The sequence below is a fragment of the Nipponia nippon genome, unplaced genomic scaffold (genome assembly GCF_047370975.1).
Source record: "Nipponia nippon isolate SJK-2023a ecotype South Korea unplaced genomic scaffold, ASM4737097v1 scaffold_6, whole genome shotgun sequence".
NCBI lineage: Eukaryota > Metazoa > Chordata > Aves > Pelecaniformes > Threskiornithidae > Nipponia > Nipponia nippon.
Genome location: NW_028262380.1, coordinates 54,595,801 through 54,622,423, shown reverse-complemented (window position 1 = coordinate 54,622,423; position 26,623 = coordinate 54,595,801). Strand labels below are relative to the sequence as shown.

The window sequence follows — 26,623 nt, the reverse complement described above, 5'->3', positions numbered from 1 at the left end:
AACTGGGAAAGCGCCCTGGGGGTGCCTTACATAACTCCTTGCTCTGAACCTCCCTTCGCACTCGGGGAATTTATCTTTCCTCTAACCCACTTGAATTCAGACCCAGGACGGCGAGTGCCGTCCGGGGAGCACCACGGGGCTGACCGGCCAGGGGCCGGGCGGGGGCAGAGCCGGCAGGCGGGGCCGGCCGGCAGCAGCGCAGCAGCCGCGGAAACTTTGCGCCGCAGGGGCAGGGGCCGGGCAGGGGCCAGGGCAGTGTCCAGGAGGGCTCCGCGGAGCCCCGCTGCCGCCCAGCCCCTGCTCCCGGGCTGAGGCGCGGAGGGGAGGAAGGCGGCCGATGAGGAAGTTGCACCGGTCGCCTCTCCCCGCCCGCCAGAGACGAGCGGGCGGCGGCCTCCGGGGGCAGAGGGGCGGCGGCAGGGGGCTACACAGCGCGGAGCTGGGGCGACTTACCCATGGTGCCGCCGCGGCCTCCTCCTCCTCCTCCTCCTCCTTCCCCTCCTGCTGCTGCCGCCGCCTCTCCGCTGGCGCGGAGGGAGGCGCGGGAGGCGTGTGCGCGGAGCGGGGCGGGCGCGGCAGCGGCGCGGAGCGGAGCCTGCGTGCGGCGCGACTATGAGTCAGGGTAGCACATCCGGGCAAGGCCGCCTGGGAGACACCCCGCCCGCCCGGCGGCACCCTGCCGCCGCCCGCTGCCGCCGCCGGGGAGGGGCGGGCAGCCACGGAGGGATGAGGCGGTGCGGGGCCGGCGGCAGCGCCCCCGGCTGGGGAGGAGGGAGCGGGGGGGGCGGGTCCCCGCGGGGAGCGGTGGCACCCGCCCCTCGCCGCGGCCCCGGGCCTCCTTTGTTAGCGGGGCTGGGGTGGGGCTGCCCGCCGGGCCGGGGGCTGGCATGGCGGTGGAGGAGTCAGGGGCGCCGGTCCGACCGTTAGTAACGGCTGCGAGGGCGCGTGGCGTGGTACCCCCTCGCGCTGCGGGCGCCTGAGGCCGTTCTTCTCTTTTCCCGCCGCCCCACACCTGTCCGGGTCCTCCGGGGAGAAGGGGCTGAGGTTTTATCTACCGGGCGGCGGGAGGGATTTTTCTGCGGTGCTGGCCATCGCTCAGCGTTTTGTGGAAAGCAGCCTGCCTCGGCTGCGGCTTGCGGTCGGCGCTGTTGGCCGGTGAAGGAGAGCGGGGCTGAAGACGGGGTTAGGCGGTGGGGCAACGGGCGCTGACAGGGCCGCGGCTGGGTCTGCGGTCGTTGGGCGGGCGGGCGGGCAGGCAGGCAGGCAGCCGCCTCTTCGGAGCTGCTGCAAAGGCCCAGGCCCCGCCGAGGCTCCCTCCCTGCAGCCCTCGCCGCTGGGTCGGGGCGCAAGCCCGGTGTCCCGGGGCGAGGGGGGGGAGTGGTTTAAAAACGGGGAGTGGGGCGTTTAAATTCGTATTTAAGAATATGGACTTAAAGAGGAGCATTTTGCAGGAGGGGGGATGAAGCTGGATGGAAAAGCCGTTTTTGGGTGGGCTATGTGAGGAAAGGAATCAGTGGAGGAAACCACCAGGTGAAGTCCAATTGCTGTACGTTTTGCTGAACCAACATTATGAGTTTTATACCCAAAACTGAAAGGCTTCTGCACAAGGTCGTCATGTGTGGAAGGCATTTTTAACGAGAAAATTAATCCTTGTATTCACTGTTCGCCCTTCCTTTCTGCCCTGGGATACTCGGTCTCTATAACGCAGGGAACAATGAGGAACTGTTTGTTGTTACAGTCCTCTCGTTATAGTGCTTTCACTGGAAACCATTTTGGGGGGGGTGAAATTAATTGAGTAGCTCTTGCAGCATTTTCACTTTTTCCAAATCTTTCCATATTTATGTATTCAGAGGTTTACCTGAGTAAATCCTGAAGTATGGTTAAATAGAGTAGGACCAAAGAGTATGATAGAGGGTTTTGCTTGCTCTATAGAAATGGATAGGCCAGGGACAATTCAGATGAGCAATGCAAAAAGAAGTTGCGGGTGAGTCAGCCCCCACAGTGGCTTCACAAGTGACACCAGTAGTCCTTTTCACCAGCAGTCAGCAGCTGCCAGGGGTTTCCTCTCTGGAAGAGGTCCTGGGAGCTTTCATGCCTGTAAAAGGGCAGTGTGATGTGACAAGCAAAGAATAATTCATCAGTCCTTCTGCGGAGTACAGACTGAACATGTTGGGGTTTGTCCGTTTACTTTAGTGTAGCACTATGATTCACTGACTCTTTCCTTAGGACATCAGCAGAATTTTGCAGTTGACTTCACCGGGGTTAACCGCTGTGCCACTATGCAGAACTTGACACTGAAGATATGTAATTTTATGATCAGCTGATACTGAAAATTAGTATGTTCTTACAATGGCTAGACAACTAAAACACTTTTGTTGCTGTTTTCATTGCACTACGACTGCAGAAAATTTAAACCAGAACATGTTGGGTTTTTAACTGCAGGGTTTGTCTAATTCAGTACCTAATAAAATACAGGGATTCTTAAATGAGTCTAAGTGGTGGAAAGTTGTATTTTTCTGCTTTCATCTGTTCTCAAATCTTGCCTGAAATTCATCTTTGTCCTATGTTTTTGCCTCCTTATTTCTTCCACTCAGCAGTAGATTGTGCTTTGGCTTTATAACCGTGTCCCAGATGTTTCCTTTACTTGTCTGGGGAAAAAGGCAGTGAAATTCTGTTCTTACTGATCTGCCTCTGAGGGATCATGGAGGAGATATTCCACATATTATTCCATATTATTTCCCACTTGCATACCTTGGATAAATCACAGCAATCTGTAAAATGCATGGGTTTCACAAGTTTACTTGCATGTCCTGATTGAAATGCACACACATATCTTTGCAAGACCCAGAAAGGTAAGACTGTTACCTGCTCCAAGACAAGATTTTGAGGGCAGTGACTTCTAAAGAGTTCTGCTTTCAAAAAAAATTGCCAGAAAGAGGCCTGGCACTACAGAAGGTCTTTGATTATAATTGTTTTTAGTGGATCCAAAAGAACCGTGCAAAACTAGGGAGACTTTTTTTATCTTTTTTGAGTGTTTATTAATTCTAGGAGAGAAAGAAAACTCCAAAGGAGCTGAGGACTTATTTTTTGTCAATCTCTCAATTAGGTACAAGTTTACAACAAAACAAAGGGGCTGTTGTAAAAAAATCCAAATAAAGACCTGCCATTCTTGCAGTTGAATGCAAGATCCTGTATGTACTTATGACATAGTGCAAAAGGGAAAGGAGTCTTCATGAGAGGCTTTAGATACCATATCTATAGAAGATAATGCACAAAATCAGTGCGCTGCATTTTTTTAAAGTGATTAGCACCTGTGAAGTGTGGTGCAGTGATACCTGTGAGAATATCTCATTAAAAACAACGAAATTATGATGTTCTTGATGTATTCATCATGGAAAAAAATAATTAAAAAACAAGTTTTTGAGGAAAACTGGGAACGAGAAACAATGTATTAAGTTACTAGTGAGGTTTGCAATAGAAATTGGGAAGAAACCTGTACAAGCACATTCTGTGGATTTCGGGGGATGTTTAATTTCAGCAGTGGGGAAGAGAATGAAAGATTCTTTCATAAAAATATCCTTTAGGAGAGCTTATGAGATCACTGCTTGTTTCTGCGCTTGTAATGCAGCTGTGAAAACTGAGTTGTAGACTACAGAAATTATGAAGTGATTAACAAGTGCTGTCTCTGCTCTCCCAAACACTATGTCTGATGTCCTTCAAGAAAATAGAAAATTGGGTCAAAGTGACCTTCCAGTGCTTACTACTTCCTGAGTTTTCTTTTTCATATCTTGCGTCAGTTTCAAATTCTCAGCACATCTCCTCACCCCTGACATAGCAACTCCTTGACAATCTTCTTGCATACATTATATCATTTAATTTGGCACAAAGGCGCATGTAAGGAATACATTTTTAATTGCCTCTGTGCTGATGTTAGAAACCTACATGAGCAACAGGAGGATGTTGGGATGCTCGAATACATAGGGAAATATGATATGGTACTGTAACTTAGTGGAATTTGGATCATCTGATGGGAATAGGCTGTCACAGCTTGTTCCGTAAGTAAGGAGGGGCAAAGAAAGCAGAGGTGTGGGTAGCGCTTTACCCCTTGTTTCCTCGAGGCACAGACAACCCTCTGAGTCCTGGCACCTTGACAAATTTTAGTTCTTGTAAAACTAGAGGTGGAAGCAGTGCAGGGCTGTCTGTGAACTTGCACATGGAAAACAGGACAAGCTACTTCTTGAGATCTTCCTGTGATACGTGAATGGGAAGACAACAAAGTGTGCACAGGGAAAAAGTGTTGCCAGGGATGACTTGATGTTCTTCTCCCTGAGAGTAAGCTGCCTCACATTTTCCATGGGATAAGAGCACTTATTAATACAGAAGTGAACACCTGACCTTGTTCTATGATAACTCATTCATGTTCCCATATCCGGTGTGTAAGTATTCATGATAAAGCCTTTCTGGTAAGCTCTGGAAGTTGAAATTAGAAAACTCCAACCTTGACATAAGGTACAACTTCCTAGCTGTGAGTGCAATTTAAATACCAGAATGGCTGACCTGGGAAAGTGAAGTCTGAGAAACTCATGGGGTTTTTGTATCTCTCATTCCCAAACTTCCAAAAAGCAAAGCTTTAATCTGGCTGAAGAAAAAAATCTGTGTGTGTTATGTGTCAGTGTGTATGCATTGTGCGTCATGCTAAAAGATTTCAGTAACCCTTTCTGGCCTGAAAATCTGGGACTTTTTGAATGACCAGTATCTCGCGCTTTCTTCCTGGGTATTGGGGAGAGTAAAAATAGCATATGATGCTTGGTATGTTCATGACACGTGAAGACAGCAGCTATAGGCTAGTCTTACATTTTAGAGCTGAAGGAGGTTTCCTGCATAGTCAGGAAGGAATTTCTTCCTTCTTCCCCTCAAACGTAACTGGGCAGTTGTATCATTTTTTGTTTGCCTGCTAGGTGATTTTTATTTATTATGGCTTTCCTACAGCCCTCAAGAAAAGCTAGGAGAGCAACTGGAGGGAAAAATTGCTCCAAGATTATTTTGTGCGTACAAAATATACTTGGATGACCCAGTCACAAGATCTGGGCTTGGGAAAGACTTTGCTTCCACATGAGATTGGTAGGGGCCTTGCCTATATTTGCCTTACCCTTCACCACAGGAGGTGGTTTGCCAGCTGGACTCTCTCTGTAAATCTCACCTAACTAGTATCCAGTCGTAGCTGTCTTGGGTATGAGAACTTGGTTGTTCCCGTTCCCCAGTGGTGGTACACAGCTGAATTTGGCTAAATCCCATTAGGGTTCAGGTGAGTAAAGTCAGACCAATCTATAGAACACCTAGGTTAAATTTATTGGCCTGTGATACACAGGTGACCTAATGGTCCCTGCTGGCATTATGCTTAAGGAAGTGGTTCAAGACAGCTGTGAGGGCTGGGAGAAAAATGTAGAAAAAGATGAGCTAGCTTTCTGGTTTATGGCCCTGAAAGACAAGTGAGAACTCAGCTTTCCTCAGCCAATTTAAGCACTGTAAAATGAAAGCAGTTAAAATATTCACCAAAAAGGGGTTTTGTCTGCAGACATCTCCAGCTGTTCTGTAAGTATATTCTTTCCAATATTGATTGACTATCATCACCTAATTTTAGTCATTTTCTTGCTTAAGTTAGAGGAATGTGAAATAAATTGGGAAAAAACCTTTTTATACATTCACACCACTATTTCTGAGTAAGTGCTAATACACATTCATGTTCTTGGGTAAAGGTTTATTTTGGAGTTGTTAGATGTACAAAGCAATTATACAGTGCTCTTTATTTTTAATTGTATACTTTTAGTATCTGCGTTTGTGTAAATCACATGGTTTTGGACTTAACCCCGTGAAGTGCATGCATCCATGGCAGGCTTTGCTACAGTGTGTTTTATTTAAGTGTTATGAAGCATTTTATAGTTAAATGTTAGAATTTATTACCACATAAATAATGTTACTCTTCTAGCGGGACAAGTATGTCCTATTTATTTTTCTGCTTCCATCAATTTCTCTACTTTGGTGCAAACAAAACTAAGCCCCATAAGTAACTTCTAATTTGTAGTGAAGCTGTAGCTAAGTTAAGGCCACTGTGCTCAGCTGTTAGTGATGCATAAACCAAAAGATTACAATACGAGGAAAAGGACATTTTAGGGGACAGTTACAAAAAAGACTTGGTTTGGAATCCCACCTGTGGTATAGGCAAGTTACTTTGGTCTGTGATAGCATGTCCATGAGGACAGCCTTTCAGCAACTGATGGTTAAGAATCAATGTATTGTTCATTGTTTGTATGCTGACAGAATCAAATAGCAAAAAAAAAAAAAAAAAAAGCCAAGGAAAAAACCCACTTTGCTTTAGCACATAGTATATTCCTCAGTGCCATGTTCAATACTGCAGTGCTTTAATAATATCGGTAAGCTCTCAGAATTTAAATAAGATATTACAGAGATGTGTATGCCAGCCTTTCTTATTTAAATCTTTCTGCCCTTTTTGAGCCCTTCAATCTAGTGAGCTTGTGCTTCCCCAGGACTCTTTAACTCTTTCTCTGTTTTGACTCCATTTGATTCATCTCTGTCAGGAAATAATTTTGCCACACTTGACAATTGAACTAATTCTGACTGAAGTTAACAAATGAATAACGTATTAGCCAGATAACTGTCTTCAGAGGAATTTGCAGCCTCTGAGGCAGTGTCTTGCCGCATTATTGCCCACAACATGCCAGTGTTACATTAAACCAGAGAAGGGAACATCCAGCTGCCTGGACTGTGTCCTTTTGAAGCCTGTCTTTAGTTCAAGCAGATGAAATACGAACTCTCTGGTTTATTTAATTTTTGGTTCTTTAGTACAGGAATTCAGGCTATATTTTAAGGTAGCAAAAATTCCTTATGTATATATATGCAGGACCCGGTATGTTTTGTGGCTCCTTGTCTGTAAAACTGGCTATAGGTTTAGTTGAATTTCAGAAACAAACTTTCACTAAATATATTTCACCAAATATATACATATCTATATCTTCACATATATTTAATAAGTATATGTCTATATATATGCACACAAATATGTATACATGCATAGATGTTTCTGGGATATCTTAAAAATACAAATTGGGTATGAACTGAAAAAAAACCAGATCTTCTTGCATTTGTGGAAGTCTGAAATAATAACTCTGAATATCACGGACAAAATCCTTAGGCTTTAATTTCTCAATATGATAGAATTTGGCATTTTCCCAAATATGTTACAGTCTTCATGTTCCAGTTGAATGCACCATTTTGCTGCAGCTGCGTTCCCCTTTTTTCCTTTTCTTTTCTCTTTTTCCTTCTTTCTACTCCTTGAGCTACTGCAACCCATATTTCTCTGAGTGCACTCCACAACATAAATAATTAGTTGTGCCTTGTTGTCTTAGAATTAGTTGTGCCTTGTTGTGTCCTGTGTCTTAGAGGTTGAACCCACTTTGCAACCAGACAGCTCCAAGTATAACCTGATGATTTGAAGTAACTTTTTGAGTTGTCATTTTTCCTAGGCAAGCTCTCAAAACTCATACTGTATTTGAGATACTGCAAGAAACTTAGCCTGTAGTAACATCTGTGATTTCTATAGCTGAAAGCATGCAGCTGGGCAAATCTGAGGAGAAAAGTGAATTTTCAGATAGATGTTGAACTCTGGTCTGATCTGCTCACTCTCAAGCTTCTTTTCCTTGTATTTCCTTCTACCATGCAGCTCAGGAGTTTGGGGTGGAATAGCAACTTATTCTGTGAAAGTGATTAATGCTTAACAGCAAAGGCAGGGTGTGTGTGTGTAAAAGGTGCATGATGGAGCAATTAACTGTAAGTGCTGCTTCAGGCAATGAAGATGCTGGTGTTTATGAAGGGATCAGCAAGTCTCTCTTTCAGTTCTGTTAGTTGTGAATTTTGCATTCTTTTTTTCTTTGTGTCGAAATCTAGGTACCAACAATGATATTACCAGTAAAAAACACATCCATTGTAGCAATTCTAGAGAAAGACGGTGTCTTCCAAAACTAGAATTAGGGGAAATCTGCACCTGGGCACCAGCAGCGAGGCCGTTATCTTCTCTGAATGTTTTAGCGAGCTCTTGGCAAGATTGCCTGTTCACTGAGGCTGAGAATTTCAGAAAGGCAATTCTGAGGCATTCAAATGCCCACAAGAGCTACTCAGGATGTTGAAGCATTTCACTCTGCCTGTAACTACTTGATAAGTTAGATTTAGATGTTTGATTCTTCAGATTTCTTGGGATTTGCATCCACCGAAGGCTTGATATCTCAAAATGTTTGTGTCAGTTTCTCCTTCCTTAATGTCCTTTCCTTTTCCCCAAAAAGGGCATTAATCTACATAAAGTAGCAGGAGAGCTCAACAGTTGTGAAATGTGCTGATTTTAACTGTCTCCCACAAAATACTACTAAACCAACTTCACTGAGCCAGGTCCCCCACTTCTTATTGTTTGCCTTTGTAAGGTTTGGTCCATGTAAAAACCCAAACATAATAAATTTGTTTGAGCCTGGAATATCATTTACTTTCCCCAGTGGGACTGGAAATACAAAAATAGTTGTTTTTTTTTTTTTTTTTTTTTTTTTTTTAAATCTTGTCGTTGGGGACAGGTTCAGTTGCTCTAAGCTCCTTGGGTTTTACATGAGACTTGTCTTCCTTGAGAAAGATTGAGATTTCAATACAACAGGCAGACAAATAATACAGAGCATCAAGATTATTGATGAATGTGAAAGATAAATGGTGTTGCTTAGTCTACAATTTTAAGATGATACTTGAAAGGGCTGTGGGGGTGGTTGGACTTCACGGATGAGGATTCCAGGTATACGACAGTAGCTTGATAGCAGATGCAGCAGTCAGACCAGGAAGGGACTAAGGAGTAAGACAGACAATAGGACTGTGAAGAGTTTACACTTGTATTGTGAAATTACACTCGAGATAAAGAAATAAGATTATTATCTATTATATTCCAAGTAGTGAGGGAAAGCTGATATCTGATGCATCAGGAGACAAGAAGGCAATAGAGAGATTAAAAAAAATCGGATGTTTATATTGCATGATGGAAAAGATTTGTGGTCAGCAGTAGTGTTCTGAGATATAGGGAAAGCTGTCAAGCTAAAGACATCCAGGCTATAGCAGCAGCAAGAGAGGATCAGGTCATAGACAGAACCGAATGCCATTGCAATTCGAAATGCAGAGATCCTTTAATATTTCCGTGTTTTCATTATCTACTGAACAAGCTACCAAAACCAAAATAAAATAAAATGTAAATTAAAAAGAAATCAAATCCAGACTGTTGAACCATTTAAGGATTATTTCTGTCAGCATTTTAGGCCAAAGTCTGGGTTATTCCTTATTGTATGGAAGCCTCAAAATTGGCATAACGCAAGAAGGTGCAAGAATGGAAAGCTTCACTGTTCTTTTCCTTGCTGTGAAGAATACTGTGGGATGGATGTGAGTCTGTGACAGACTCATGTTCTGAGTCCATGTGATGAAACTCAGACCTCATTTTCCAGCAACTGTCTGCATGTGCTGCCAATGTTTGGGGCTATTCCTGAGCATGCCGAGCATGACCATTTACTAGCACAGATGCAGCCTATGTATTGTACAAGTAGCACATAACTGTGTCCACAGTTATATCTCTCTTTCTAAAAACTGCTAGATCTATGCTTTTTCTAATAATGGGTATTAGTATACTGGCTTTACTCATCAGGCTTTCTAATTTTGAAGCTTAGAGCTGATTTGAAGTTGGCCTATTTTAGTGTCGCATATGTATGTTAGCATATTTTTCCCACCACCGCTGTTAATTTAGCCTGTCAGGCATTGTGACAAACTGTGAGACCTTGCAGGTACTTGTCATGTCTGGAAACTTTATCCATAGTAGTGCAAGTGGGGGTGGAAATTGCAACAAAGGTAATTACCACCTACCTTGATCTTCAGGCAATGGAGGTCACTCCTAGGAGTGATTTCCCTTGGGGGAGAATGGGGAAGGTAGGAGTAGGAGCCTGCAGTGCTACCTTGGTGTGCTCTGAACGGTTTTTGACATGGCGAGGAGGGCTGCAGCAGCATAGGACTTGCAATCTGTAAAAGGAAATAAAGCCCATCAACAACACACGGGACACAAACTGAAGCTGGGGGAGAGATGATGGGAGGGAGAGCATATAAAGAAGGTTTTAAAATGAAAGTTTTGGAAGAGGTATGTTTTCTTTAGCCTTATAAAGACATTTCTGATTTAAATGGCAGTTTTCCAGTACTGTCTACTATGCCTTTCCTAGCTCTATGTTATGACCCTGACCTCCCCATTACCCCAAATGATACCATGGTTTGCCTGTTGATAGTTTCTATATAAAAAATGTCTCTCACTTGATGTTAGCCTGCATTCAGAGACACCCATATATGTACCCATATCTCAGTATTTTTAGTTATAAGGACCTCTGGAATTGAAACCAAAACACTGTTGTCTCTTGCGGGCCAAGAACAAACGGAGAGGCCTTTGAAAAAATTACCTTTGAAGTCTTAAACTTCTTGCTGCAGGGCTGACTGCAGCTGTGCTTCTTGCACTTCCTGATGGCAAGGACTGCAGGGATGCTGAAGAGAACAAAGAGGTTTCAAGTAATCTCACTGCTGCTTTGTATTTCTGAATTTTGATTTCTGATGTTGCGTTTGAGATTAGATGCAATATGGTCCTTTTTGTGTATGAAACTGGTAACTACCCAAGCTTTACATTTAAAAACATTTAAAATCGGTTAAAGATCTCTGGTATTCTCAACTAACAGTCCCCAAAACTGTTTTATCTTCACAAACCTAATTAATAAACAAACAATCAGCAGGAGAAAATTAAAAAATAATAAAAAGTCGTGAACCAGTATGGTTAAAATGTCTGTTTGCTTCCCTGTTTGCTTTGTCCTGCGTGAATCTTTATTGACTGTTTTATTTTAGGAAATTTTCTAAGCTCCTGTGAATGTTATCCTAAACGGAGGCCCCAGGGAAAATGCTGCTTAGTGAAAGCACATTTCCCTCCTTTCTTGGGTTTGCATTAGTGATGATGAGTTTCTCGTGGAGCTTTCAGAGCTCTTGCCAGAAAGATAAGGCTATCGTTTCTTTGCTATTGCCATTCATTATAGTCGCTGCTGCTTGGTGATGTGCCAAAAATAGTTCAGGGATTAGCTGGAGCTGGGCCTATGGATACACCTGTGTATTCATGCTAACTTTATGAAAATAGTGGACTTGGAAGTGTAATTCACACCAGCTGTGAAGTATGTGCAAATCTGTATGCTTTGTACCTGCAAATTACACAGAGATGTAGGTCTGAAAAGTCTGGCAATGCCTCTAATGCAAAACACTTGCTTAAAATTTCTCAATTAGAGAGCTATGCCTACGTCAGTATGTAGAGAGACAACTTCATTGGGTTTTTTTTGTTTTGTTTTTTTCTCTCCTTGTACTGTCCCCTATATAGTGTATTTTTCCTATATCACCTTCTCCAGAGAGATTCTGTAGGGCTATGTATTTTGTAGGGAAGCCTCTCCCCTTTTCTCTTTGTGCTTGTCTTACTCCAGGCAACATCTGCCTCTCCCCCTGGACTAACAGTGAGAACCATGGCTTAATCTAAGCAGCTCTGCCTTCTGACAACATCAATGCACACCAAAATCTAAGCTGAGCCTCCTAGACCCCATATGGGCTCATACATAGATGCCTGTGGGATCTGATGCTATCAAAATTCAGCATTACAAATAGCTTATCTACATAAAATATCTGGTAGTGAGAGCTAACAATGACTAGTGAATGGACTATTCAGAAGGGAGAAGTTAATGATCAGTGCTTGATAGCATATTACCATGATAAACTGGAAGGCCTGAAAATAAAATGTCCATGGGTGATTTTACAAGAGGGAACAAACACAAATAACTGGAGTCTTCAACAACTGTAACTTCTGCCTCAGAGTTTCACTGCAATATTTGATCCACTTTCCACTGACACCTTATTCTACCAAATTAGAAGCATTATTAAGGTGGATGATATGTACTTGTCAGAGAGAGGCCCTAAAATAAGGGAATACTGCACTGTGGTTCCTTGTATGCTTTTGGACCCAGGTCTTTATTCTCTGACTGAAAAATTCTACTGTTCCTTAGGCTTCTTATGTTAATGGGAATTTAGTGTTGTGCAGGGCAGGTAGGATATAATCACTTAAATGAACAAACAAATTTCAGATACAATATTTAGCAGAAACTAAGCATTTGCAAAGCTTCAAACTTTGGGGACCTGGGACTGCCTCTCCAACAGCACAGCTGTCTTCCTAAGGGTTGGGCTTCTGTTATCAAAAAGAAGATGAGACAAACCCTGCTAACTGGCTTTATAAAACTCCGAGCTCTAGAAATTCTGCCGTTGTGGACATTTTTGCAGAGCTTTTTATTTCCCAGGCAAAAACTCATTTGCATTGTGGTATTGTTACATGTTTTCCTTTGATCTACTTTGGATTTCTAAGAGCGAGTGCTATTTTTTTTTTTTTCTTGCAAATTTGCATTGCCCCAGGATATGAAAGGTTTGTTTGAACTCATCTAATTGGCCAGTGATGTGAAAAATGATCGTTTTCTATATTGGAAATGAGTTCAAGTAACCCCTTCATAAAGTCCTTACAACCTATTGTAACTTTCCATGCATTTCTACTGACTCAGGATTATCCTGTCTGGAAGGAGAATGAACACTTCTTTTACAGGTTTGCAAACATTGATTTTGGGTTTACAAGACATCACCATAAAAATATAGAAAATCAAAAGATAATTAACCACATTCTTCAGTGCTCTTATTTCAGTGAAAATAATACAATTCCAATTAAATCAAAGGAGATAATCCCCATAGATACGATGTGCCTAAGAATAAAACGGACCTTGCTTTTTTTTACATTTGCTTTCTTGCCGGTTTATATTGTAAACTCAGTGAGTTACCTTTTATTTACACAGAGGCTATATTTTATAGGGTGGGTTTTTTTGACAAGAAGAAAATTTTTTGTATCCTTTGAAAAGCCTAGATGCAAGAATCTAACCTGAAGCGTATAAAAGCTGTGTGACTGATTTTCAAAAATAATATGCTTTATTAAAATATTTTTATTAGCATTTATGACATGTTACAATTGCTTGTTGATTTTTAAAATGTTAGAGGATGAAACTAAAATTGTATGCATTATAATTTCACTATAAAATGCCAAATTTAAATACATTAAACTATAAACTGTTTCTCCTATCAACACTCCTACATTTCCAGCCATCTCTTTTGTCCTGCCCCACTGCAGAGTCCTTCCCTGTAACATTTTACTCACAGTTGCCAAGCCCTGCAACCAAAGGTTGCATATCTCCTTTTAGTCCTATTTAAAAGGAACTTGTCTGTACCTTGAAGGTGGGGGGTGTTATCTTGAGATTATGAGGAAAAGATGGTAATTTACTTAGCTTCTGTGCTGTTCAGAATCATCAGGTCCTGCTTTTCTTTTCTTCCCCCCTTCCTTTCTCAGCTCCTAATTTAAACAATGTAAAAAAACCTAAGTTGATGGGTTTGGGTTTTTTTGTTTTTTTTTTTTTTCTTTTAAAATAATTTTTCTGGTATAGCTGGTCTACATGATCCTAAGTGGTTTAACCAATGGGCTCAAGGAAGAGTGGACGCATAGATTTGCTGTTGGATCTCATGTGGCACTGCTTTAAACTCATTACTGAAGACTGAAACTTGTAATTACTAAGTGACAGGGTCCTTATGAGGTGTGTGGGTACATGCATTATGCTACAATTGCTGTCTTGTTATTTGTGATTACTATGCCTTTGAACTTGTATGTTTCTATTGAAAAATCACAATTAATCTTCCTTCCTGTTCTTCAGTGCAGATGTTGGATTATGGTAGTTTCATCTGTATAAGACTGTTTTAGTAAGAAATGTGACCATGTTTCATTATGTAACTTTAAATTTCTGTAAGGCATGTTAGCTATAGGAAAAAAAGTCATAAACAAAACAGTGATGTACAAGTCTGAGGAAAAGAAATTATTCTTAACTACTGAAATCTATAGAGAACTTGCGCTGTTTCAGTACATAGTGTAGAGCTGAAGTATTAAGATGACAGGGATGGACAGTGTTTATCGTTCTAAATTTTACCTTCTATAACTCATCAAAGTAATTTCTATAGTATGTATTTGGTCAGTTCTACTGCTCTTGGTGGTCTTGAATGTAATCTCCTTGCAAGGGGTGGCTATTGCCTGGTTGCCATGCAAAGGCACACATCAAAGATGCTATTTTAGAGCAGTTAGCATAGCTCTGCAAACTGTTCAGCAGACATTCTGTATAATAGAATTAACTTGTCATGCTTGGGCTTTCCAAAGTGAAATTCCAGATTGAAACTGAGACTGTCATTTGCACCACATCACAGACAGTGCAAGAAAATAATCACAAAGAAAAAAGAACAGACAGACTGCGTTCCAGGCATTTTATGCTGTCTGCTTCTATTTTAGAGTGAATGTGCACCATAGGTAGAAGTATCCAGACTGGGAGGTATGTACACAATACACTATTTCCACTTAGTTTTCTTCTTCTGAGGAAAATCCAGACCTATAGATTCAGGTTATCAAATTATTATCTTTCATGTTCCATTTCTCAGAGTTTAACAAATAAGAAATATTCCAGGAAACAAACACAAGATTTTGCTTCTGTAAATGATGTATTTTTGGAACTATCTAAAATAAATGGTTGCAGAAGATGTATAGGAGGCTAGCCTGCAAGCTGTCTCAAGGATGACCTCCTTTCAAATATTCACAGCTTGTGAGCTCTCCTACGTATCCAGCAACACATTCAGCAAACTTTTTGTATGTAAACCGTAGTAAAACTTCCCAATCTTTGATTTCAATCAAGTGTTCTCATTTCTTCTATTAGTGTTCTAAATGTATTGAGTCTTTTAATTAATCAGAACATATGATTTTTGTCTTTGCTTTTTGTGTAAGTGCTGCATTCTTTCCTGATGTACCACATAAAGTATCTTTTTGAAATTGAGAGTTGGAGGTAAGCGAGATGTGAAATTTGACTACAAGTTCACAAAACCCAGCAAAATACTGATTGTTTTCATATTTGTCCTTGGCTAAAGGGGAAATATGATAAAGCAGCTACCACAGAATACCAGTTCAATGCAAGCTCCCAGTGTGGACAGGTTACATTCGCACCCTTGTGTGTTCCAAAATAGATTCCCTCCGCAGACGAGCCCTCAGATCAGTTGACAGGAATGATGTTTCATCAATGGATGTATGCATATCTTAATTAAGGGTACACGTTGTTGGAGCTGACAGGAATGTCAGGCTCTTTAGATTCCCAGAAATACTCTAAGCCTGACAGATATGAAGCCAGCATTGGCTAAGTGCGTTCAGATAATTTTTCACAAAAGATGAATCATTCTTCTTCCTATATGAATTAGTACCATTCCCATAATCAGCATGTGAATTTTCCCTTTCTCTGTGAGATTTTTTTGTAATGCTTTACAATTCGGAGACAGAGCTGTATATATTATACTACCTAAAAAACACTTAAATGCAAGAGTATGCCATGCTTTTGAGACATACATAGAATTTTATCTCATTTAGGAAAACTCACTAAAGGCTTAAGCCTTATCAAGGACATATATTGAGATACATTTGCATCTGTTAGAAGAAATTTTGTTATTTTTCTGGGCAGACACATGATAACTATCAAAGCATGATTAAATCTTGGAAAATATAAAGTGTTCTGCAGCTGAGGGAAAGGGGGTTTTTCCTGGTCCTTCTAAGTGCTTCATTTAAGCTGTATCTTACCCAAACCTTTAAAGAGCAGATCCTAACATTGTGCGGTGCTATGAGTAGTTACTCTGGTCTAGTAAATAAAGATAAGGGTTTTTTTTTTTTTGTTGCTTCTTTTAGTATAAAAATGGCATACTGATAAAATCCCTAGTGTGGAAGCAATTTTATGGGGAAGATATACTTTAAACATGTATAGCTATCAGTAGAAATCATCTTTATGCAGACATCAGTGTGTCGGTAAAATAGGTATTGTTTAACTATATCAGTTGCATCTTAATATGTAGACCCACTTTTCTTTCTGGAATTTAGTTCAAGTAGTCATTTAGGTCAGATCTGCGCTACAAAGTTTTGCTGGCAATGCTGTTGTTACTTTTATTTAATAGTCAATAGCCACTGATTTCCTTTAATCTTTTATTCATAATAATCCTTTTCTTTGTATACAGTTGCCAATAAAACAGTCTTTCAAGTAAAAGACTGTGGAAGTCTGAGATCTACCTGCTGGAGCAGGAATAGATACTAATGAGCTTGGTGAGGGAAATAGACTTATGCCTCATGGGAGATTATCAGAGAAATTAAATGGACTGGGCTTGAGGTTTTAGACACAGGCAGAGCATAATTGCAGCCCTCGCCCTCAGACAGCACTGAGGAAATGCTTTGAATACTACAGCTAAGACTGAGAAGGAAAATGATCTCAAAGATACCGAGCACTCTGGCACTAACGATAATGAAGACAAGTTTCAGAATACTTGGAAGGCAATTGCTGAAATCAAGTATTTGTCTTGGAATGAACAATGGTTGCAAATTAAAGAATTGTCTAACAGTTCAGTTGTGTCAGTACTAAGTACAGTTTATTGTTTACTAGTTCAGTGTAAGTTTTCTGCCAATATTAATTTTGATTAAGGGCATTAGAACTGGATGTTGCCCTGGCATATGTACAAAAACACATACACAGGAGGATTCTATATCTTTTGCTGCAGTTGGTCCTTAGTTAAAGCAGCACAAAATCTGTGTGGACAAGCTAGAAATGAAAAACAAGTGTAAATAAACATCATCAAAAAAAAAAGGGGAAAAAAAAAATCTGATTTCAAAATGCAGCATGAAATTCTTCCTGAGCCTACTTGCATTAACCTGATCCATTAGCAACAAAGGGCTAAATGAGCAGAAAGTGGCAAACAACAACTGTTTTAGTCTTTTCACTCTTGCTGTTCTACTGAAACAAAGGAATAAACGTGGGCTGGGTTTTGCACTTCTTTTCTTTCAATCTACTCTGTAATCAAGGATCTGCACTATTCTTTTGCAATAAATAACGTGGGGTTTAAGAGACTTCAAATAAGAGATACATGTGCATTAATCCAGGACTTCATCTCCTGTTAGGTGATCAAATATACATGTCCTTAATAATGCCTCCTCTTTAGCATCTCATAGGTCTCTTGATCTGTTTCCAACATGAAATTTCAAGTTGTAATATATCTCTTATTGGTTGGATCTTATTTAGGATCTCTATAAATTATGATTGCCCATGTTCAGGAAAGGCAAATTCAAATTTGCCTTACAGGAAAAGAGAGTACATATTTTAAAAGTGGAGCATGACCTGCTGCGGAGCCTGAAAACACAGGCTGAAAGACCACGTTTCTTCTCTATGAGTATACTGAGGTGAGAGAAAAATCAGAGGAAGAAAAATAGAATTAAACCAGGGATGGCATACAAACATAGGAGGATAGCCTGTTCATTAATTAATTTAGGCAGGACAGAAGAAGCAGCAGCTATTTAATTAAAAGAAAAATAAGATTCTGGAACAGCCTTCTGAATAGTTGAAGTACCTGACTGGTTTTAAGATGGAGATGGATGTGCTTGTGAGCATGACTAACAGTGATACTAAAGGTGGAAGTTTATTGCTTTCTTCAATTTTCAATCAGTCCCTAAACTTTAAGCCAGTAAAGCTTTATTTTCCAGTTTGATAATACCTAAATTGTCTCTGTCTGCACTGTTGGGTATAGATTCCAATTAGCAAACACATCAGTTAATTTGAAACCGTGGTCATTCAATCCATGCCAATTCTAGAAGCAACTATTTATCAGTATCAGAAAGGTGAGATCCTCAGTTTTTGAGTGGTTTGGAGTTTGCAGTATTATAGGACTAATGAGCAACTAGAATTCAATTAGTCTCTTCCAACATCTAATAATATTTTGTGGCACTGATCCAGACTCGCCTGGACAAGACCTAGTCCTTGGACTAGTGCAATTTTCTTTCTTATCTGGGCATGCTGTCAGTTCAGTGTTGTGGGTGGGTTGTTTGTTTTTTCTCAAGATTTATCTGACACCAAACAACTGCTGCTCTGCAGATGAGCCTCTGCTGCTTTGTGCCAGACAGGAGGTAGGAAATGGCCCAACAGCTGCCTTAACAGTAGCATCACAGCACAGGCATGATGCAAAGCTCACGTAATGACTCCTACACTCTTCAGCTACCAGAAGAGAGGTAGGTAAAGAAGGTGTGGGTGTATCATAGTAAGTTTGGGCTATTAGTTTGGCCTGCTGAAGCCCTCCACAGCTAGCCTGCTGCTCGGATGCTATGTTAATGACAGATGGAAGACAGGCATTTAACACTTGGACAATAGTGGGCCTTACTAACCCTGTCCATGTTTTTCACTAACCTTCAAGGGCTATAATATATGAAACAACATAAGTGCTATCCAAGGGATTCAACCAACATAGAGACCCTGTAGTTCTCTCCATTAGATGTAGGCTAAATTTTGACATGCTGGTGTCAAAGTGAGTGAGTTTCCAGGAAGGAAATTTGTAAGGTAATATTCCCAGTACGCCCAAACAGAAGGTGCTGGGTGAAGTGAGAGGCGACCAAAAGATGTAAAAAGAAGTCCAAGAAATGAGACATAAGAACTAGAGATTTTGAAAAATGAATTAAGATAGCATTAGAGGTCTCCTAGAAGGGAATGGGAGATGATTTGTCAGAGGAGATAAAAACTCTGTTAGCCATGCAGTTAAAAGTGTCTAAGTGAAGGTGGAAGCCAAATCACAGAGCTCTCTGTAAGAGCAAGGCAGATTGATGAGGTGCTCAGTGACCTGACTGTCATGACCCAGAAAGTTTTCCAGGAAATAGAGGAGACATGGAAACTACTGGCCAACTTGGAAAATGCTGAGATAAGATGCCGTAAGTAGTGAAGGAACCAAATAATTGGCTCACAAAGGAAGAAAAAGATTTCAGGCCATAGTAGGAGCTAGCTTTCTGGGTAAGATGTTTTGAACATTCAAAGGACTTGGGTAAGCAAGGATATTTTTCATCCTGCTCCTATTTTACACCCTATTCATAATCTGCAGAAGGCAGAGGCAAGAAATTGGATTTGCCTCAGTTTAAATGATGTTGTCTTTGAAGAGAAAACTCCTTGTGATGATTATTTGACTGTAATGGACAAAAAGAGGGATTTCAGTAGATAGCTTAAGTGACTCACCTCTGAGGGTGCTGCAGAATTTACCTGCAGGAAAAGAAACTTCATCATCCACAGCTTAAAAGAATCTGTAACATGCACCTTAGAACTACCCATCCATCTCAGTTGGCCAAGAGACACCTGAGCACTAGAAAAGAAGAAGAAAAGAAACTTCATCTGAACTGTTAAAGGTATGAGATGGTATTTGTTCCTTATATAGCCAAAAGCCCTTGAGGCATTCTAGTGTAGATTGGTAGTGTGCCAATTTCTTGTTCATTGGAATTTAATGCTAAAGATGAAAAGCCCCAGCAGAAGACAAAACAACTGCTAGTGAGAATACTAAAGGAGAGTGCTTAGTCTGTATGAATACTGATGCGACGTGGCCTTGCTTGAGAGAGTCTGGCAGTCACTGTTCTTTAATATCTGGACGAGTAGAGTAATTTATAAAATAGTTGGAAATCTAGCTGGAAGGAATACAAAATGTTATAACAGTATCTAAGGTTCTGTTGACTAAATTCTTCATTGCACTTGGGGTTCTGAATTACAAATATTTAATTCTAAGTAGGTTAAAAAATAAAATTAGCCATTCTAGCACTTTCCTCAAGTCAACAGAGAAATAAAAGATGTGAATCTGTTAACTATTTTTTATTTTGATGGTATGCTCAACTGTCAAGAGCATGCTAGAATATAATCTCTTACACAGTCTGCTCTCAACTTCTGAGAGCAGTAAAGAACTAGTATAACTTTGTGAATGAAAAAACCTGGCTAATTCAGGTGTTGAGGGTCACAGTATAGAGACCTAAGAATGTTGCACAGTCAGCAAACAGCCAAAGCTTGAAGCCTTGCCTAGGTCTCCTCTTGTCGCTCACCAGGCAACTCAGGTGCATGAATATCAGACTTTCCTATTAATCAGATTTTAAAAAGAGCTTATTAGCCTGGTTGCAGCACTGGGTCTAAGGTGACTGCATGCATTTGCACTGCACCTGATGTGTAAAGCCTTTTTATACGGCATAGAGCCCTGAGGAGCATGCCACTTAGGCATGCGACAAGAAATTAGCTTGGACAAAGTTAGACTTACAAGCTCTCATTCCACGATTGCTCTGCTGAATGCATGCAAACCTAGAAAAACCTCTTCTCTAGAGTTCAGTTTCTATTTGGGAGCAGGCTGAAGACTGCTTTTGCTTCTCTGATGAGATGGTAAGTTAGGTTGCATGAGGGGGGGCTGGAAGCCTAGATCCGTTCTGGTGATTTAGAGAAGGAAGGGGCCATATGGGAGAGGAAGCTGGAAGGTGTTGCAGGGTCTGAGGGCTCCCTGATTCACTGTGTATAAGGTCAAAGCTGAAATAGCCTTTGGGCACTTGAGATCATGCAGCAGCTAAAACTGTGCAAGTTCTGTATGAGATCATTAACACAAATATTGTACGCAGTCAATAGGATGCCTGTCAGGTGGCTTCTACGGTTTTAAGGCAAGCAGTAGCATTCAATAAATTGTGATACAATATGCATGGTTTATACACTAGGCTTTCAGTTTCCAGAGGTTTTGCAAAAGGCTAAATGAATCGGAGCAGTATGTACTTTGCTAACTGATTTAGTAGTTACGGGCTAGAATTGCAAGTCAGGGGAGGACACCATGTTATGTGGGAGCAGGCACTAGGAATCAATTGTGGACTTCATTCAAGATAATGCATGGACTAGTCATCCTTCCTAAAAGCTAAATGGAAGAGACAGTCAAATTACTTTATTGAATAAGATAGCTAAAAACTCAAAAGTCTTTGCCTGGGATCCTGTGCCATGAATGCATGAGTGGGAGGAAACGAAACTTAATTCAAGAAGAAAACACTCGGGGACAGGCTAGTTGCAGCTGTGGTTGTCCATGGTAAGTTAGACACAGAAGGTAACCAGAAATCAGAAAAAGTAAACAAGAAGTAGGAAGAAGTCATGAGCATGAATGTTTCATGTTTCATTGCTCAGACATTCCAGGATTAATGTGTCCTCTACTTTTTGCCCAATGTTTAAAATTACTCTCTTTTTATGAAAAGACTTTTTTTTAATATAATGAAGCAGAACTAATTTGTATATGTTTGTGAAGGTGTCTGTAGAAATCCATACACTTTACTGAAAACTAAGTGAAACAAATCCAATAGCTGGAGGTATGATTTAAGATCGAATAAAAAATTGGAAGAATCCAGAAAAGCTTTTATCATATGAAGTCAGGCACCCTGAAAAACATATACATTTTGTAGAAAACATTAATAATTCAGAAAATATTTGTAAAAGTTTGCTCTCATGTCAGAGGAAATATTAGCATAATATACTTTTCCAAGCATAACAATAGAAGTGCACAGTGTTGCTTAGCATTTTGGGAACAGTCTTTACTTCTGGAAAGTGCTGATAGGAGTAATCAGTCATTCCCCAGATTTTACATTTGAACTGTCTGTATAAGAGTGTGTTTTAAAATGAGAAACACTCCTTTCTCTTTTCATCAGCAACCTTCAGGCATGTAGGTTAGAGATCTTAAACTCTGTGTCACTGCTGTGTCTTTATCTTTGTTTACAAAGCAGGTATTTTAGCAGCATATATAGAGTCTAGCTAAGATCAAGGTGCTAGATACTGCACAAACACATCGTAATAATCCATTCCCTGAAGAAATTACATTTCTAGAGGTGGAAAGGATGATATAACATGTTTACATGCAATTTATGTATATATACTAGTGGAATAGCAAGGTATATTATTTGGCAAGTGTACTGTTAGATCCACAGAACATTACAGTTTTATTGCTATATTTGTTAATATTGAAGTATGGTTTGGTTGGGAGAGAGCTGAGCTAAACTGAAAGACAAAAGGAGGATTTAGACTTTATTTTCCAGGGAAAGGGGAGGGATGGAACTAAGTGTGGTCAGGGCAAAACCTAGGAGCTCAGAGGAACGATGTCAGCCTTTTGCTGTTCCACTGGATTCACCCCAGCACTATTTCCACTTTCCTGCCAGCTCTAATAGAGAGTCTTTTACCATTAGACGTGCATGTGGCTGCTAGCTGAAACACATCAAAAGCTTTTAGAGCCTCACAAGCCCTTGCCCACAGTGAAAAGGCAAGTTGTGCTGGCTTGCTGTTTCTTTCCTGTTACTTTTCCCCAAAAATACGCAAAATAATTTCTAATGTAACTTTTACCTGTACTTAGGGACTGAATTACCAAATAGCATTATACACTCGCAAATGGGAATGAGAAGCCCAGCGTTTAGAAGTGAGGTGGGAGAGGGACCCATCCACAGAAAAAGGAGTCTCCTAAAGTGCTGTCTGCATATTATAGTGGGGGGAAAAAAAAGTTAGGGAATGCTGCTCTGGAGCCTATAGCGCCTGCTGTTTAAAATGCCTACATTGCTTGCCTCTGAGCTCACAATACAGCTGGCATGCTATCAAATATCCCAAAGGGTATTAGCAGTGGGATTTTAGTAAAAGCCTCTGTGTTTAATAACCAGTGCTTTTTTTAAAAATAAACTTATCCAGCACTGCGTAGAGGGGAAGAACTTAACAAAACCACAATCGTGTATGTCTGTCTTATTTAAATATGTACGTGTCTTTGTAGAGCAAGGTTTTGCTGATGCAAATATTGTTCCTAGAGATAGTTCACATCTTTCCACCTTACTACTCCAATTAGTTTTTCAGTTTTGTGGTCTGAGTTTTCAAATATTTTTTGGTCTCCTTTTTCTTCTCATAATCACTTTGTGTTTAGCTTTTGACCCTCACTTTTCCCTTCACCCCTGGAGCGCTGATCTAACTTCTAAAAGCTTTGAGAAATACATATCCATGAAGTCCTTTCACCTTGACTCCTTCCTGACTGCTGCTGGAAGTGCAGTTCTATGTGGCATCTGTACATTTCCACCTGTCCTTATAGTTACCATAGAAACTGGCCACAGGCTGCGTAAAGCCACTGATGAGGCCGGGAGGAAGGGATAAGCCTTTTAGTTCCTAAAATAGAATGATAAGTGTAAGGCTGAGAACAAATCTCACTCTAATTGTCCAGGATGCGCACCCAGCAAAGTATGAATTCTGGCGGTGCTGTAGAGTAGCATTCTAATAATATATATTATTAAAGGAAATGTATGCATTGCTCCAGCCCAGCTGTTCTTCTCACACTGCCATGGGGGAGTCAACATGTTCTCAAACTGACTTGTGACTGGACAAGCTGTTATGGAAGCTGATAAAGCTCTTGTGCCATAAAACACCTCAGAGTCACAACAGTTGAAACAGAAATGTTGTAGGATGCTTTGATCTTACTTTAAGAGGGAAAACTCTTGCTCTCTTTTGCTTTTGCACAGGCTTGTGCAATAGAATTTTTTGGCCAGGTGAACAAGACTGAATTGAACTTGCTTCAGTTCCAAGACAAAATCCAGTTTTTCCTTTGAAAAGAGGCGATACTAATTTTTCTGCAGCTTTAGAGTCTGGGTTATTGTTTTCAGCTGGGCAACATGAATGTTGAGCACAGGTATTCTGCTCTGATAGCAATCTATAGAGTTGGGGTGAATGATCACATAACGTGCGAGTCGAAGACAGAGGCTGATGAAAGCTGCAGCCTGGCAAACCTACAGCTAGTGAATGTAGCAGAAACTCATCTGACATCCAAGCTCAGTCTCAGCAATCCGTTTGGCTTCTGAATGTGGGTGGGATTTTGGATGGCACTGAAGCGATACCACTGCGTGCCCAGAACACTGAGGAGCTGGAAGCTTGAGTCTTTTTCCTTCTGTCTCCTGTCTTGCTCTCAGGTTTAAGTTTCTCCAGTGGTAAGAAGTTACTAGGAAAAGGCCCATTTTGCTGGATTTACTAAAGCCTCGGTTTGGTATCTTCAAAATTTAACAGGAGACAGATTTAGTTATCCAGGACTTTGGGGATGCCCATTTAGCAGAAGGGTTAATGAACAAAATGCTGTGTATACTTCACTGCTTTCTTGATGGAAGGTGATGAAGGGCTTTGATGAAGGGCAAGAATGGCCCATGCACTGTATACAATCACAATGTATATTGCAGGCAGATGTGAGCAAGCACAACTTGCTCCTAAAGCCAACCAGAAGTTATGTGACTGTACCACTATGGCCTGAGCTGAGGCTAACACTGAAATTTCAGGAGGGCTTGTTAGTTCAGGGCTGGTGTGATGCCAGCTGCAACCACATGGCTTTGGCCAGTGCAGAATATGGACAAAACTGCTGAATCTGCTGATTTGTCTCGCTGTCAGTTCGTGATGCTGCTTTTTTCCAAGCCAGGCAGCTGTTCACTGGCAGCTGGAGAAAGAACACTGCACTCTCAGTTCCCACTAGCTGCTGAACAGTTGTCGAGGGGAAGCGAACTTCTATTAACGACTCTTCCTGACTGCATTTGAATCGTGAACAACTTTGTATCCAGTTACCAGTTCTTTGCATCTGCTGATGCTACATCCTGGCCTCATGCATGACAATTTAGAATTGCACGTTGATTTCATCACACTTGCTTTTCACTTAATTGCATTATAAATGAGACAAGACTGACTTCCCTCCCCCTCCCCCCCCCCCCAACACTATTCAACCCTGATGAAGTCTTAAATACTATATTTGTGTAGCCTCCCTGGTATACTTCAGTGGGTCTTATTCAACTTCTCTGTACTTAATAAAATTCAGTAATAGTTGTATTTGCCAGAATAGATTTATTTTTCTTTTGGAATTACTATGTTTTTAACATAATAATGAAAAAAGCTTTTAATAAATTCTAGCATACTAAATACAGTGATATTTAAAAAAAAACAAAAACAAACGCCTTTTTAATATATTTTACCTGATCTGTAAGACTATGGAACTTAACTTGAACAAGAAGTTTCTCAGCTGCCAAGTGAAAAAATACCACCAGTTTATTGACAAAGGAAAATATGTTACAGATGAGATTACTCTGGTGCCATATTTATATCAGCAGTATGTGTTCGCTTATCCAGTTCCTAATGAAAACAACAGATAGAACATACCAAATTCAGCTAGCTGTGTAGATCATGCTGTTTTAAGTAGTTTTATTTTGAGAAGCGTCTGCTTGACACGGTCTTGGACACCACTAGGCTTTTTTTTTTTTTTTTTTACTAAATACAGCTCCAGGTCCAGTACTTTTTATCAGAGACCCCATGGTTTATAGTCGCAGATTGTTATTTTCTAATAATGCTCATGTGATGAGAGAACAGCAAAAAGCCCTGCAATTCTTTCTTTCATATGCATGGTTGAATGCAGAGGGTATAACTAGAAACTTTGAATTACTAAAAATATATCCATGGCCCCTAGCGTTTACTGCTCTGCTTCTTGAGAGAGCTGATGGAATTTGTTTCCAAAGGACCAAGCCTGCTATAATGATGTTCTATAGCAGAAGATGGTTAAAAGCTGGCTTCATGAAGTATAACCAGCTCCTGTCAAGAAACACTGGATTGATAGCAAAGGTAGATAGATGAATGTACTACTCATGTTAACAGAAAATACTAAAGTGGTTAGACTTAAGACAACTTTATGCATTCCTCAGCATTTTGTCTGTAATAATCACTCCTTTGGAGAGGAAAATTATAATACATAATGTGTCTATATTACATGGTGTGAAAGCTCAGAACTTCTCCTGAGTCACAGCTGTAATATAATGTTTTTATTTATAATATCCTCTTCTTTAAAACAAACAAACAAAGAAAACCCAAAACCCACTTCTTTAGCTTTTTCCCACTGTTTAGAAATCCAATGTTCAGCTTCAGTAAGTAGTGCAACATGCTACATTTCTCAACCTACAGCATGCCTTGGATGTTGTGCAGTTGTTTCTGACATATTGTGGAAGTATGAAGTGCAAATCTGGGACCATAATTATCAATGCAACTTGTTTATTTTTAAAATTATTTTTGTGATGGCATCGGCATTTCTTCATCTGCAGAAGTCTTTGTATTCGTGTGTATGGACTGTACTTACTGCATTAAGATTTAATCCTGGATTTGGTGTTTTGGATGCAACTGATATATACATAAATAATGATAAACAGAAAATGTGCATGAAGAATTAGAGGACAGTATTTGAACTAGGGAAAACAATTGGAACAAGTATGTCTTTGTATCAGAGCTGTCTTCAGCCAGACCAGTGTTTCCTTTTCTCTAGACAAACACTGTATGTACAATTTGTCCAAGCAGTAACCCAACTGGTACCAGTAGTTTCAGCTGCAACTTGCTGTCTGTATAGCTATTTGGAAATGGGAAAAGGAAATGAATCAACAAATCTTACAGCAGATTGGAAGATGTTAATGCAAGCAGAGCGAGGTCTGAGCTGCAGAAAGAACCCTGGTGGAAAACTGTGGTTAGGTATTTTCACACGACAGGCTTGAAAAATGAAACAGATGCAG

The 26,623-nt window shown here is 40.5% G+C and overlaps 1 protein-coding gene and 1 long non-coding RNA gene across 6 annotated transcripts in view; one reads left to right on the top strand and one right to left on the bottom strand.

The window, feature by feature from the left end:
* The window catches only part of RAP1GDS1 (Rap1 GTPase-GDP dissociation stimulator 1), a 102,631-nt gene extending 101,913 nt beyond the window's left edge, over nucleotides 1-718 (bottom strand). For 2 of the 3 annotated variants that reach the window (XM_087735691.1, XM_087735692.1), the window contains exon 1: nucleotides 454-718. In XM_087735691.1, the coding sequence (XP_087591817.1) occupies nucleotides 454-457 (4 nt within the window). In that variant the 5' untranslated portion in view covers nucleotides 458-718. The remainder of the gene's footprint in view (nucleotides 1-453) is intronic. The other variant, XM_087735694.1, reaches the window with a different exon arrangement.
* A 4,743-nt stretch (nucleotides 719-5,461) lies between these two features.
* LOC148051475 (uncharacterized) overlaps nucleotides 5,462-26,623 on the top strand; it is a 69,117-nt gene continuing 47,955 nt past the window's right edge. For all 3 annotated transcript variants that reach the window (XR_015699929.1, XR_015699930.1, XR_015699931.1), the window contains exon 1: nucleotides 5,462-5,592. This is a non-coding gene — a long non-coding RNA (uncharacterized LOC148051475). The remainder of the gene's footprint in view (nucleotides 5,593-26,623) is intronic.